The 12,225-nt window shown below is 31.8% G+C and overlaps 1 protein-coding gene across 1 annotated transcript; it reads left to right on the top strand.

The window, feature by feature from the left end:
- Positions 1-1,517: 1,517 nt before the first annotated feature.
- On the top strand, positions 1,518-11,824 carry LOC115986720 (protein ZINC INDUCED FACILITATOR-LIKE 1-like). The gene is made up of 18 exons (XM_031109988.1): positions 1,518-1,791; positions 1,869-2,133; positions 4,337-4,377; positions 5,285-5,345; positions 5,449-5,551; positions 5,661-5,763; positions 5,911-5,964; positions 6,050-6,112; positions 6,643-6,692; positions 6,801-6,876; positions 7,231-7,446; positions 7,679-7,766; positions 8,358-8,443; positions 8,550-8,657; positions 9,990-10,034; positions 10,146-10,234; positions 10,977-11,020; positions 11,484-11,824. Exons 2-18 carry the CDS (start codon positions 1,989-1,991, stop codon positions 11,567-11,569), a joined length of 1,458 nt encoding a protein of 485 aa, XP_030965848.1. The 5' UTR covers positions 1,518-1,791; positions 1,869-1,988; the 3' UTR covers positions 11,570-11,824.
- The last annotated feature ends 401 nt before the right edge of the window (positions 11,825-12,225 follow it).

Raw genomic sequence — 12,225 nt, 5'->3', positions numbered from 1 at the left:
TATTATAACGTGAGTAACGTTAAAATCATGTAAAATGGTATAATTTATGTTCCAACTTGTTATGATGATGCGACGAGTTATGAACATTAAAGATATCAGAGTTAGTTGAGGCACAAATTACACATGGTTGTAACATTACTGTTTTTTTGATGAAAGGTTGTAAGATTTTTCGCTAACCTGAAAGGTTGTAAGATTACTCTTATAATATAATTTAAATGATAGCTGCATCATGCATGATCCAATAATATGATACGCGCGCTGTAAATTGCTGACCAGGCTCCTACTCTACTGCTTTACCTAACCACGTCTGCTTTGAACTGAAGCCTTCTGACAACTCGAGATGTTTCATCATTTCATGCATCTGCTTTTGTATGGTTGTGTATGAATGAACGTGGCCTCCAAATAATCAATAACCTTAATTATGATCGCATTTGAGTTGTCTTGGGTGTCGAAGTTGGCCCACTCTAAATAGTATTTCTAATAATGCAACCAATGGCCATTCATTGATTTCCACGGTTCCTAGCTTGCAACTTTCTTCATTGTTTTATACGCATATATGTATTATGATTATTAATTTATTATATGTACGATCTTTTGAGACTATTGGACAGAAATTATTGTATCAGTATTGTCTAATAAAAAAATAGTAAAAACATGTCTTTGTTACTATTCATCATCTTTCTCAAAAGCAAAAAAAAAAAAAAATTATTGCGGTGTTTTGAACGGAGATGTCATGCTCAAATTTTTTCTTGTTGCCTAGAAATATCTTACTGCTTTTTTTAATTGAGACCATTAGTTTAAAAGGTCACGTTAACGAGAGCCGCCATATAACATTTTAAAATTTTTTATCTTGCTGTTTAGAAACATTTTATAGTATTTTTTTAAATTAAGATATTCAATTTAGAGGGTCACATTAACTGGAGTCTTGGGATATTTATTAATGACCAATTAATTTTTTTTTTTTATTACTTTTATAAGAAATATAAAAATTTACAAAAAAATTAGTTGGTTTTTTTCTCATAAAAAAATATTTTATAAATCAATTTCTTTAAGACATCTATTAACTTTTTTTTTAGTTTAAATGTTCCATCACTTATTATAACTATCGAATTATACAAAAATAAAAGAGCAAAAATACCATTTTGTTTCATAATTTAGGTTCATTGGTATTTTGCTCTTACGTTTTGGTCAATCAATTTGATCTAGGTGTACTTTCAACTTACAACTAATTTAGTGTCTACCATTAATTCAATAATGAAATTTGACTACAACTTGAGAACAACATAAACTAAATTAATTCCTACCTAAATATAAAAACTAAATTTATTATGATCCCAAAATATAGAAACTTAAAATGGTATTTTTGCCAAAAATAAACACATCATTGCATGCTTCCTATTTTACTTAAGCAATCTTAGCATCACAACTCTTTGTACAATAACTTTGTCACAACTTGGATGAGATGAACTTACCAGTTTTCATCTCACAACTTTTTCCCTACCGCTTGTCATGTTAGCTAAACTGTGGCATAAAAAATTGCGGCAGTAAATTTTCTCATATGGGTAGAATAATAAAATTGTGGTTATTATTACCAAATAGATTCGTCTGACGCATGCAATGATGCCAGTTGAAAACTTGAAGCAGTCAATAAGATGGTCTCCTCATTTTCTTTTAAGTTCAGTTTCTGTTTGGCAAAGGCAATTCATCACATTCTTGGTTGTTTATTGCTTTTGCTTCGCAAACTCAATCCCAGCTTTCGAGGATTCTTGTTTCTTTTCGAGTTCATCAGAGGTAGAATTTATTCTTACTCCACCAGGAAACAACTTCTTGATAATTTGTGTTTGCTGATCATTGGTGACAGCTGATAGGTTTGTGAGCAGAATATATATATCTATACCATAAACCAATATACCAATATTACAAGGATCAAGTTTTGTAGCTGAAGTGGTTGCATATCGAGCTGAAACATCTTTTTGGCTCGGTTGAGAATGGCAGAGGAGTATAAAGAGAGTCTGTTGAAGAAGAAATACTATGAGAATTGTCCTGGTTGTAAGGTAGAGCAAAACAAAGCAGTGCAGAGAGGTATACCTTTCCGGGAGCTTATTTTTACATGGGTCATTGTGCTTTGCACTGGTAAGTACTCTCACCGCACGCTCTGTATATATTTGTATGGTTTTCACTCATGTTTCATTGTAGACCAAGATGTCTCTGCATTTACAATGTCTAAACTTTGTTTTTATGAAAGCAATTGCCCAGCTATCTTCCACAAAGCCACCTTCAAAAGCCACTCTTATGGAAGAGAGTTTTTTTTTTGTTTGTTTGATTGTTTGTTCGTTTGTTTTTTTAATTAAATGTGAATGAAAAATAAAAACCAATATACACGAACTATTTTCTCAGATGTTCCTAAATTTTTCTACTACAGTGAGAACATTTTCAGACATGAATATTGTCAGAACTTATTAAAAAGAAAATTGCGGTAAAATTTAGTATATAAATTAGGGACATATGATTTACAGAACGTCAAAATTTTCCTTAAATTTCTACTAATGAAGAAAATATTCTTAGCTACATAAAAGTTAAAACAGCAATAGCGTGGAAAACAATATATATAAACTGTTCATATTTTCTATTTTTTGGAAGGAGGGCCACGAGTCACGGGATTAAAATGGTTCATTTTATTTATTTTTAGGATACCCTGTTTGGGTCAATTGAATTCTTGGGTGCCCTTCTTACAAATTTACTAAAAGAAATTCCTAAATTTTGCTAAAATTTCTCTGCCTATGCAACAGCTTTTTTTTGTTTGTTTCAGGGTAAAATATTTTTAAATAAACAATATTTTGTATTTTATGATGTTTGGTACTTTGGTGCATTCGAAAATTTGTGGACAACAAGCATCCACGCAAAATATTTTCTGACCAACTTATGCTTCCTGAGTTCCAAAATAGAGTCTTATTACACTCTTCACTTTGTGTCCCTACCATCACCTTCATCGACACCTCATAGACTAATTGTCTATCATTTATTTTTGTATTGTCTCTTTGGGTAAATGGAAATTATGGAATTCTTAAGGGCCTTCTTAAATTTTTTTTTTTTTTAAAAATCTTAGGGGCCATGTGTAATTTTAGGGGGGCTAAACTTTATATGTTGATATAAATATATATCTTATAAAAAGTAAAGTTGAGCGAGGGGGTTGTTGGGGACACACATAGGTCCCTGCTTAAGCTGGCAATAAAAGGATGCCTTGGTATAGATTTGGAAACCAATTGAGCTCCACTAAAGTTACTTTAGTATGACTAATGACTATGACACAAAAATGAAACTGAATTTTTTTTGCCTACTTTAGGAAAAAAACTAAAAGCTAGCTGAATATTAGTGGGATTCATGAATAGTACCAAAAATGTAAAATGCAATATGACCCATAAATAATAACAAAAAAAGCTAAAAATTCTTATAAGCTAAGAAATTCATGGTCAATACCACTGTTTTCTACTTATTTCTGCATAAAATATTTTGTCAACAAATACATGTTTGGTGCAATAAAAGATTCAGCTTGTGTTTCATACACATTCTTGACCCCTTTCATTCCTCTGCATTTCCATTACTACCTATCTACCATGAACTCCCTCTCCCCAGTGCTTCACTACTTTTATGCTGCTGTTGCCACCTCCCTCCCCTTACTCCTTTGCATCGCTACTATACTCTTTGGTGTAAGTTGTATAGGTACATTGAAGCAGAATTAGTGTGGTTTGACTTGATGGCCTAGCTCCATAGCGAAAATCCCTAAGTGGCTACAACTTTGACATATAAAATTCTGTTTCAAGACCCCCATTGGGGGTATATATTTAGTGAGAGCCTAGGCTAATCATACACTAACCCTAAGATATTATACAAGTTAGAACGTGCAATATAAGTACTATTGTATATTAGTACAACTTGTAAATGGACATTGAACTTGGATTGATATCTCATACATTCTTAATTGTGATGCAAGCCTATCAATGATAAAGTATCACTTGTTCCAAAAGGTTAAATTGATAGGAAATAATGAATTTAATCACTTAATTATTATTCTTAAACTTCCCTTTATGTGTGTGCTCCAACTATCAATCAGGTTGGGACTAGGCTTTTACATATTAAATAAAAATGTTGGACATTAAGGTAAAGAAACAAAAAAGAAAAGAAATTATCCATGTAACTGGATAAGGGATGCATTTTTTTAGTAGTTTTTAATTTGATTATATGTTTTGCATCACTCATATGAACTATCATAATTCATTGCTCGGCATGATTTATTTGCAATATATATATGCTAATATATCCTTTGTGTTCTTTTCAGCATTACCAATATCGTCTCTTTTTCCATTCCTTTATTTCATGGTGAGTCTATACATCTTATAATTCATTGTCGCCTTACAAATGGCTCTGAATGAAAATTTGGAGAATATGTATGTTTGTTACATATTGGAGTTGCATGTTTAATTCTTTCCTAATGATTCTGAACATCGATGTGTTTAATTCTACATACTCTATGGTTATGTCATTTCACTACTTTCAATCAAAATAGCAATGAAGATCTCTTCTAGAATGTCCTGAATAAATCATGGCCTTTCAGTTTTAAAGAGACGATGTTATCTCATTATCCTCAATGATTAATTGTAGGGAATTCCATATGTAAAAGATAATAAGGAACATCCTAAAGACATATCCTAACTATTGAAAGCCTTGCAACTCTTGAGAGCATTGGTAATTGTAAAGACTTGCCAAAGAATTTAAGAAGATTTCTTCATCTATGAAGTAGGTTTCTCATACCTATCAATTGAATTTCCTAAGTATAGTTAACATTAAGACCCTTTCATGCAAAGTAAAGCTATAATATGCAAGTTTCATTCCTCTCCAACGAAAAATTTGGCCTTTTATGCACTATTATCACTTTTCTTCCGTGGGCTAATTACCTTACAAAGACAAGTTCAAACTATATTTTATCTAATATTTCTTGTCATCTATTTCTTGTTAGGTGTTTGTTTTCATTTTTCTTCTCTAGAAATTTATTGAGTTGAATCTCTATGATTGTGTATTTGAGAGTCTGTCACCAATTAATCAGAATTTGAGACGAAGAGAAAATAATTTTGTTTCAATCTTGTGTGCTTATTCTTCCTCTCTTTGGAACTCAAGAAATCAGACCTTTGATCGTCAAAACTTGACAACCTTTTGAACTTCAATTGTTACACTCATTTGTATATGATAGAACTTCTTGAGAATTTTTATTTGTAATTTCTACTTGCAGATTAGGGATTTTAATATTGCAAAAACAGAGGAAGATATTGGCTACTATGCTGGTTATGTGGGTGAGAATAGTTTCATTACTGAATCTTCATTTGTAGTACATTAAAATCTTGATATTCTGGTGCCTCAAGAAGTAGTCCTAACAAACTGCTCAATATCTTGAAGGGTCTTCATTTATGCTTGGAAGAGCTTTGACATCTGTTCCCTGGGGAATGGTGGCTGATCGCTATGGTCGAAAACCTGTTATAATTATAGGGACTGTCGCAGTGTTAGTACACACCACTATTACCCAATTAATATATTTGCTAATAAAATTTGAATGTTTTCTCCAAAATGTCTAAAATGTCTGTTTGTTTGTATATTTTTTTTTTCCTTAGGGTAATTTTCAACACTCTCTTTGGCCTTAGTGTAAATTTTTGGATGGCTGTTACTACAAGGTTTCTTCTTGGAAGTTTGAATGGCTTACTTGGACCAATAAAGGTACAATTTCAGTATTGTATATTTCTTTCACGTGGTAAGGAAGTACTAGAAAGTTGATTGTGTTCTCAAATTTTAACAATTTATTTGTTGGTTCGCTTAATCCCGTTTTCCAATATGTGCATACATTAACTTCCTCCATGTTACCAGGCATATGTAACAGAAATTTTCCGTGATGAATACCAAGCTTTAGGAGTATCAACAGTAAGTCTTACTTATGTGTATAATGTATGTTGAGTTCTTGAAAGTGGATCATATCAACAAAACTAAGAATTATGACTAACATCAGGTTAGTACAGCATGGGGCATAGGATTGATCATTGGCCCAGCTTTGGGAGGATTTCTTGCACAGGTACGTTTATTTCTTGTGCTGTTGTAGACGTCCCTTTTTTGCACCTAGTTACTATGCTGAATGAATAAATAAAGTTTCCATTTGACCAACAAGAAAGAGAGGTTTTTGTTTTGTTTTGTTTTTGTAACATAAAAACGAGTAAAATCAATGAGAATTAATAGCTTACCCAGTCGACATTGTGTAAAGAAGTGAGAGAGAGGACCAACTACATTTTCAATTTTTTTGTGTTCTAGTATTTATAAAAAAATTCATTTGGGAAACAAAAAAAAAAGACTGCCTTTAAATGGAAAAATGAGAATGGAAGTATAATGTATGAAAAATGGAAAAAACAATTCATATATGTGGTTAAAATTCCACAAATTTGGGTGTACATATCATATTAACACCCAGCTTGTAAGAAGATTCTTCAAAAAGATTGTTATGCTAGAAGACTTTAATATATGTGATACTTAGTTGCGTAATCAAATTTCTCTATCTTCGTACATAACTTATTTACTCTGCTGTTGTTGTAACACAATTTTGTCATTCAGCCAGCAGAGAAGTATCCCAACATATTTTCCAAAGAATCTTTTTTTGGGAGGTAAGTGTATTTTTTTCAGTTGAATATTTTAAGAAAGATGCAATTGAAACTTCTCACTTCAACATTTTTACTGTTCCTTGACATTTTATTTATGTGGTTATGATGCAGATTTCCGTACTTCTTGCCTTGCCTTTGTATATCAGTTTTCGCGTTAGCCGTCACTATTGCTTGTATCTGGCTTCCGGTATATCTTATAATTTAGTTCTTATGAGATATTAAAAAAAAAAAAAAATATTATTATTAATTGTTTGCGTCCAATTCTTTTGTTTTAGTTTTTGTTAGCATATTTATATTTGTGGCAATGAGTTCTTTGAAAATCTTGCTGTAGCGGATTTTTACATTTTCAAAATCTAAACTTGATTCAAAATTTCAAGCAACCTGAGGAGTTGCAGGAAGTTCATTTTCAAAATTTCACATCTTGCTCTAGCCTACCTCATTATGTTTAGATAGAACTTGCTTGAGATTTTATTTATTTATTTATTTTTTTAAATTATTGGTTATCTACATATTCTTTTCCTAAATGTGTGGATTTTTTCAGGAAACATTGCACAAGCATGGTGGAAATAGCATATTACCTGATGACTCAGACGAAGCTTTAGAAGCAGGATCCTGTGAACCTAATGAAAAGGGAAAAACAGTAGAAACAGAGGAAAGTGGTCCAATTCCTAAGAAGAGCCTCCTGAGGAATTGGCCTTTGATGTCATCTATCATTGTCTATTGTATCTTCTCACTTCATGATATGGCTTTCAGAGAGGTATCTCTCATACCTCTTTTCTTAAACTATATTTATTTGTATTTTGTTGGATATTGTTCGTCCATTATCACATTTCAGTGGCTATACTTGCATATTTTTGTCCACTAAAACATTTGGTTGATCGCTGTTTTTGCAAGAGTACATAATGTGCATATCAAATTCCATAGTTTCATTTTGTAATGTGCTATGAAGTTCTAGTTTGGTATTACTGATAACCAATACTCTCCTGTAGATATTCTCCTTATGGGCTGTCAGCCCTCGGAAGTTTGGGGGTTTGAGCTACTCAACTAAAGATGTTGGTGAAGTTCTGTCAGTCACAGGTATATTCTTATACTAATATATATCATTTTATATTAGTTGTGTAATTAATTTCATTTTCTTCTTCTATTTTTTCTTTGCAAAGGAATTTTCATCACATTTTAAAATCAAATATGACGGTGCATGTATGTACATCAAGACATATAAAGTTTCTAGTGTTTATAATATGAAGCTATAGTTTGCCAAAATAATCTGCTAGATTTTTGTACATAACTGAATTCTTAGAGGTACTATCATAACTTCCCCAGAGTCTTGTGCTCGTAATTTGTAAGAATATACTTATTACCTAAAATCCGGCACATTTGTGTCTCTCCCTATCTCAAAAGTAACGAGTGTCACTGATTAAGAGTGTTGTATAGCTCTTGAACAGAACAATATGTTATGCATAATTTTACATTAAAAGTTGTTCCTCTCTTTACTTCAAAGGTGCTTGAGACTTGAACTTTTACAATGTTTCCTTTATATTTTTCACACTATAAGACAACAATATGACATTCAAGAATGGTTAAGAGACTATATTATTAATGTGAGGCAAATTTTAAATTTGAATAATGCTAAAAGCTTTTCTTTAATACTTTTCTGTAATGTTTTAGGTTTTGGGCTACTTGTTTTTCAACTTTCTTTATATCCGTATGTGGAGAGACTTTTTGGGGCCATAATGGTATCTCGCATTTCAGGGGTAAGTTTCCATAACTCCATAGTAGACCTGCACTTCACTTTTGTGTTCGCAGTGTATATAATCTTGTTTTTCCACGTGTTTTTGGACTGCTTAATCCCATATGCAGGTTTTATCCATACCCGTGCTAGCAAGTTACCCATTGATAGCCACATTGAGCGGGCTTGCCCTTGCCTTGGTGTTAAATTGTGCTTCTGTGATCAAGAATGTCTTATCTGTAAGTGCATATACATCTTCAAGATCTCTTTTTAATTACCAATTCACTACAGCAGAATCGAGTATGATTAACAGAGTTATATGAAGATGCTGAGATAAATTTTGATTACTAGAAATTATGCTTATGATAGTATTATAAGCTTTGTTTTTAAAGACTAAGTACTGGCTTAATGCGAATTATTTAGATAGACATTAGATTGAAATAATTCTGTTAATGCATAAAAAATAAATTCCACATGTTCTACTATACGGTACTATGCCGATGCACAGATTAATGTAAGAAATCAAATCAGCATTTGTTATGTTACTATTTTGGATCGAAGATTTTTTGTTGTGTTTGCATTTTCTTGCTACCCATTATAACTTGGGGAAGGGTACATAAGTTGTAGGAGTTCGTGTTAAACATGTTAAAACAATGCAGAAATCTGTAATTTTTCCTTAAAAAAAGGAACCATCATCATCTGTGGAGAATGCTTGTTGCTTTGTAAAGGACCCTATTATTACTGGCAACAGAATTGTTGCTTTTGAAAAATGTTATTGCATCTTAATGATAAATTGTTTTTTGTCTAGATATCTTAGTCATCTTGTTTTTCTTGAGCTATTTGAAATAAAACAAAGAAATCTCTAGGCATTTTTCTAAGATTATAAGCAATTTTAAATATGCTCCAAACAAATGTTGTACAAAAGTTAAGACAAAACTTTGTTAAAGTTACTTTAGTGTTGTACATTAGATTCCCCAAACAAATTCAAACGCAGTTGCATTGAGTTATGAAACATAAACAACTTAATCTTAACCGAGGACAATTAAATTTGATGTAGCTATTTTTTTGGATTTAATTGGAAACCTAATATAGCACGAATAAGGTATATACCTAAGTTTTAACCTAAAATCTCAGCTATGGGAGATGAGGAGTTAGTTTTACCTAGATGTAAGTTAGATAAAAAAGATAGCATTTCGTCATTACCTAGTTGTATGTGTTGCCATTAAGCATACAACCAAATGAACCTACAATTTTTATTTTCATTTATCAAACATTTTTTTTTTTACATTAATTTTTCTTGTTACAATTATTACATGTCATACTATGTCTATGCATAAATAAATTGTACTTCAATCAACACATGCACAGATGGCCTCACCTCATAGCAATTATGTTATATAGAATTTCTTCACAACCCCACCCCCCCTCCCCACAAAAAACATCCTGAATAGAATGTAGGCAAGTATAGTTTTAACTTATTAATAAGATTATATATTCCAAGGAAATAGGGTTCATAGTCTCCTTTTTCAGATTATGTATTTCTGAACTACTTGATGTTTCCATGTAAGCAGGTGTCCATTATAACTGGCTTGTTTCTTCTGCAAAATAGAGCCGTGGTATTTTTCTTTCCTTATTTTATTTAATGTAATTTCTTTTATTATTGTATTTTTAAGTGGTGATTAAACCACAAAATGTCTTATGTCAATTGAATCCTATATTGACAATAGGATCAAGACCAAAGAGGAGCTGCTAATGGCATTGCTATGACTTTAATGTCTCTATTCAAAGCAGCTGGTCCAGCTGGAGGTGGTGCCATGTAAGTGTCGCTTAAATTTCTTTGGCTTCTATTTTTTTAGGTGATAGGAAAATTCACATATGGACGATGGATCACAATAGGAGTTTAAATTAATAGGTCAACTAAGAGTTATAAACAATAACCTGAGAAATAAATGAAAATAAAGTTTGGCAAAAAAAAAGAGGAAAAACAATAGGCGAAAAAGTAGTTTATGGCTAGCATGGTATATCACCATTCATAGAAAAGAATCTTTTAAGTCACTTTGGATGGGTTCAAGTTACACACGTTATTATTGTAATTGATATTACACCACTTGATAACTTTTTATTGGATGCAATATTTTGACTATCACTAAGCAAATGAGGAACAATTGAAGTTTCGATCTTATAGAGTTCAATTTTAGTTCTCAACCCATGAGAGTTCGAAGTTTCCTCTTACTTATTCTTACGACTACCTAACTTGCAAAAAGATGATTAGAGATAATTGAGTTTGTGAATCAAATAATAAATAACATCTCATTAATATGAAATTTGGCATGAGTTAATAAACAATAAAAAACAAGTAATCAAATGGTGAGATTTCAAAATATTAATTATATAAAAAAATTATTAATTGGTGCAACAGCTACAAAGAATTACATGTGTAACTTCATTCTTTTTCATTTGTACATTGCCATTTTATATTGATTTTTTTACTCCATAATCTCTTATGGAGGCATGATATTTTCTAATTACATCTTTCGTTTGGATATCTTGGTCTGTAGATTTTCATGGGCACAAAAGCGTCAAGATGCTGCTTTCCTCCCAGGTATTACTCAACTACGATTTTGATCCTTTTTTCTGTACTTGTAAGCTGAACTGCAAATTTCAAAGGACAATTCTTTGTCTACACTTCACATTCTGAGGAGATTGTCATTAATTTCATAAGGATTTTAGAAAACTCATGCATAAATGCCCAAGGACGAGAGACTACAACTTTAGGAAGCATAGGGTTTATTTCTGAATGTAGACTCTCCTTTTATAGGTAAATGATGGGGGAGGAGATGAGATTCGAACCACATACATAAGGCACCACAAAGGCTATCACTTGAACCCCAACTCCCCTTATTTACGCTTCAATAAATAAACGTAGAAAAAAAAAAGATTCGGCATATTGAATATGTGAAAAGTTTAAGTGTGGAGTTTGATGAGAATAGTAATCATAGAGAGATCTTACTTGATCCTGACAATTTTTGATATTGAATAACTTCAAAATTTGTGTTGAAATATAGGTGACAATATGGTTTTCTTTGTCCTGAATGTGATTGAAGCAATTGGAGTGCTGATGACATTCAAACCATTTCTTATTGAAAGATGAATTCCATGATCAGAGAGAGATGGCTGTATTATATTCGAGAATAGGGGTAATCTTGAGCAGTGTCAATATAGTAATATACTACTTGTCAATGTTCGGGGGAAAAAAAAAGAATGAAATAAACAACTAAATCCCCATTTATGTCTCAGGTCACAGAAATATTTTAGACGTTTTTCTTCTAATTGTTTGTAATCCATGTATTGTAATTAAACAATTATATCACGATTTAATAAGCAATTGCGGCATCAGATTTTTTTAGTTGTTTTTTGATGCCTCGATCTCCAGTGGTTTCCTATAGAAGTCATGAAGACGGTCTTGAAGTAGGGAAATGGTGACATAATTGCTGTCAATTAAAACACCAAGCAAAATGGTTTGACTAAAATTTGAGAGTCCATGTAGTAGTAACGATTATGAACATGGAACCAGTCCAAGGTCCAGCCACTTAACAAAGGCACATAAGTTTTCGAGCTTTGGCACAAATCACTTATGAGTTCCTTATAAATGGGTTCAAAAAATTAAGTAAATTTTATTTGCTTGATGCAAATGATGTGAGATCATTTTTAGAAAAATTGAGATGAGCAAAAATATTGGATTTAGCAAGCTCCATAGTTAGTTCTTAGGAAGTCCACCCATTGATACTATTGGAACCCAATAAAATT

This window comes from Quercus lobata, chromosome 4 (assembly GCF_001633185.2).
Source record: "Quercus lobata isolate SW786 chromosome 4, ValleyOak3.0 Primary Assembly, whole genome shotgun sequence".
Classification (NCBI taxonomy): domain Eukaryota; kingdom Viridiplantae; phylum Streptophyta; class Magnoliopsida; order Fagales; family Fagaceae; genus Quercus; species Quercus lobata.
Note: the sequence above shows the minus strand (reverse complement) of the source record. Positions and strands in the feature narration are given on the sequence as shown.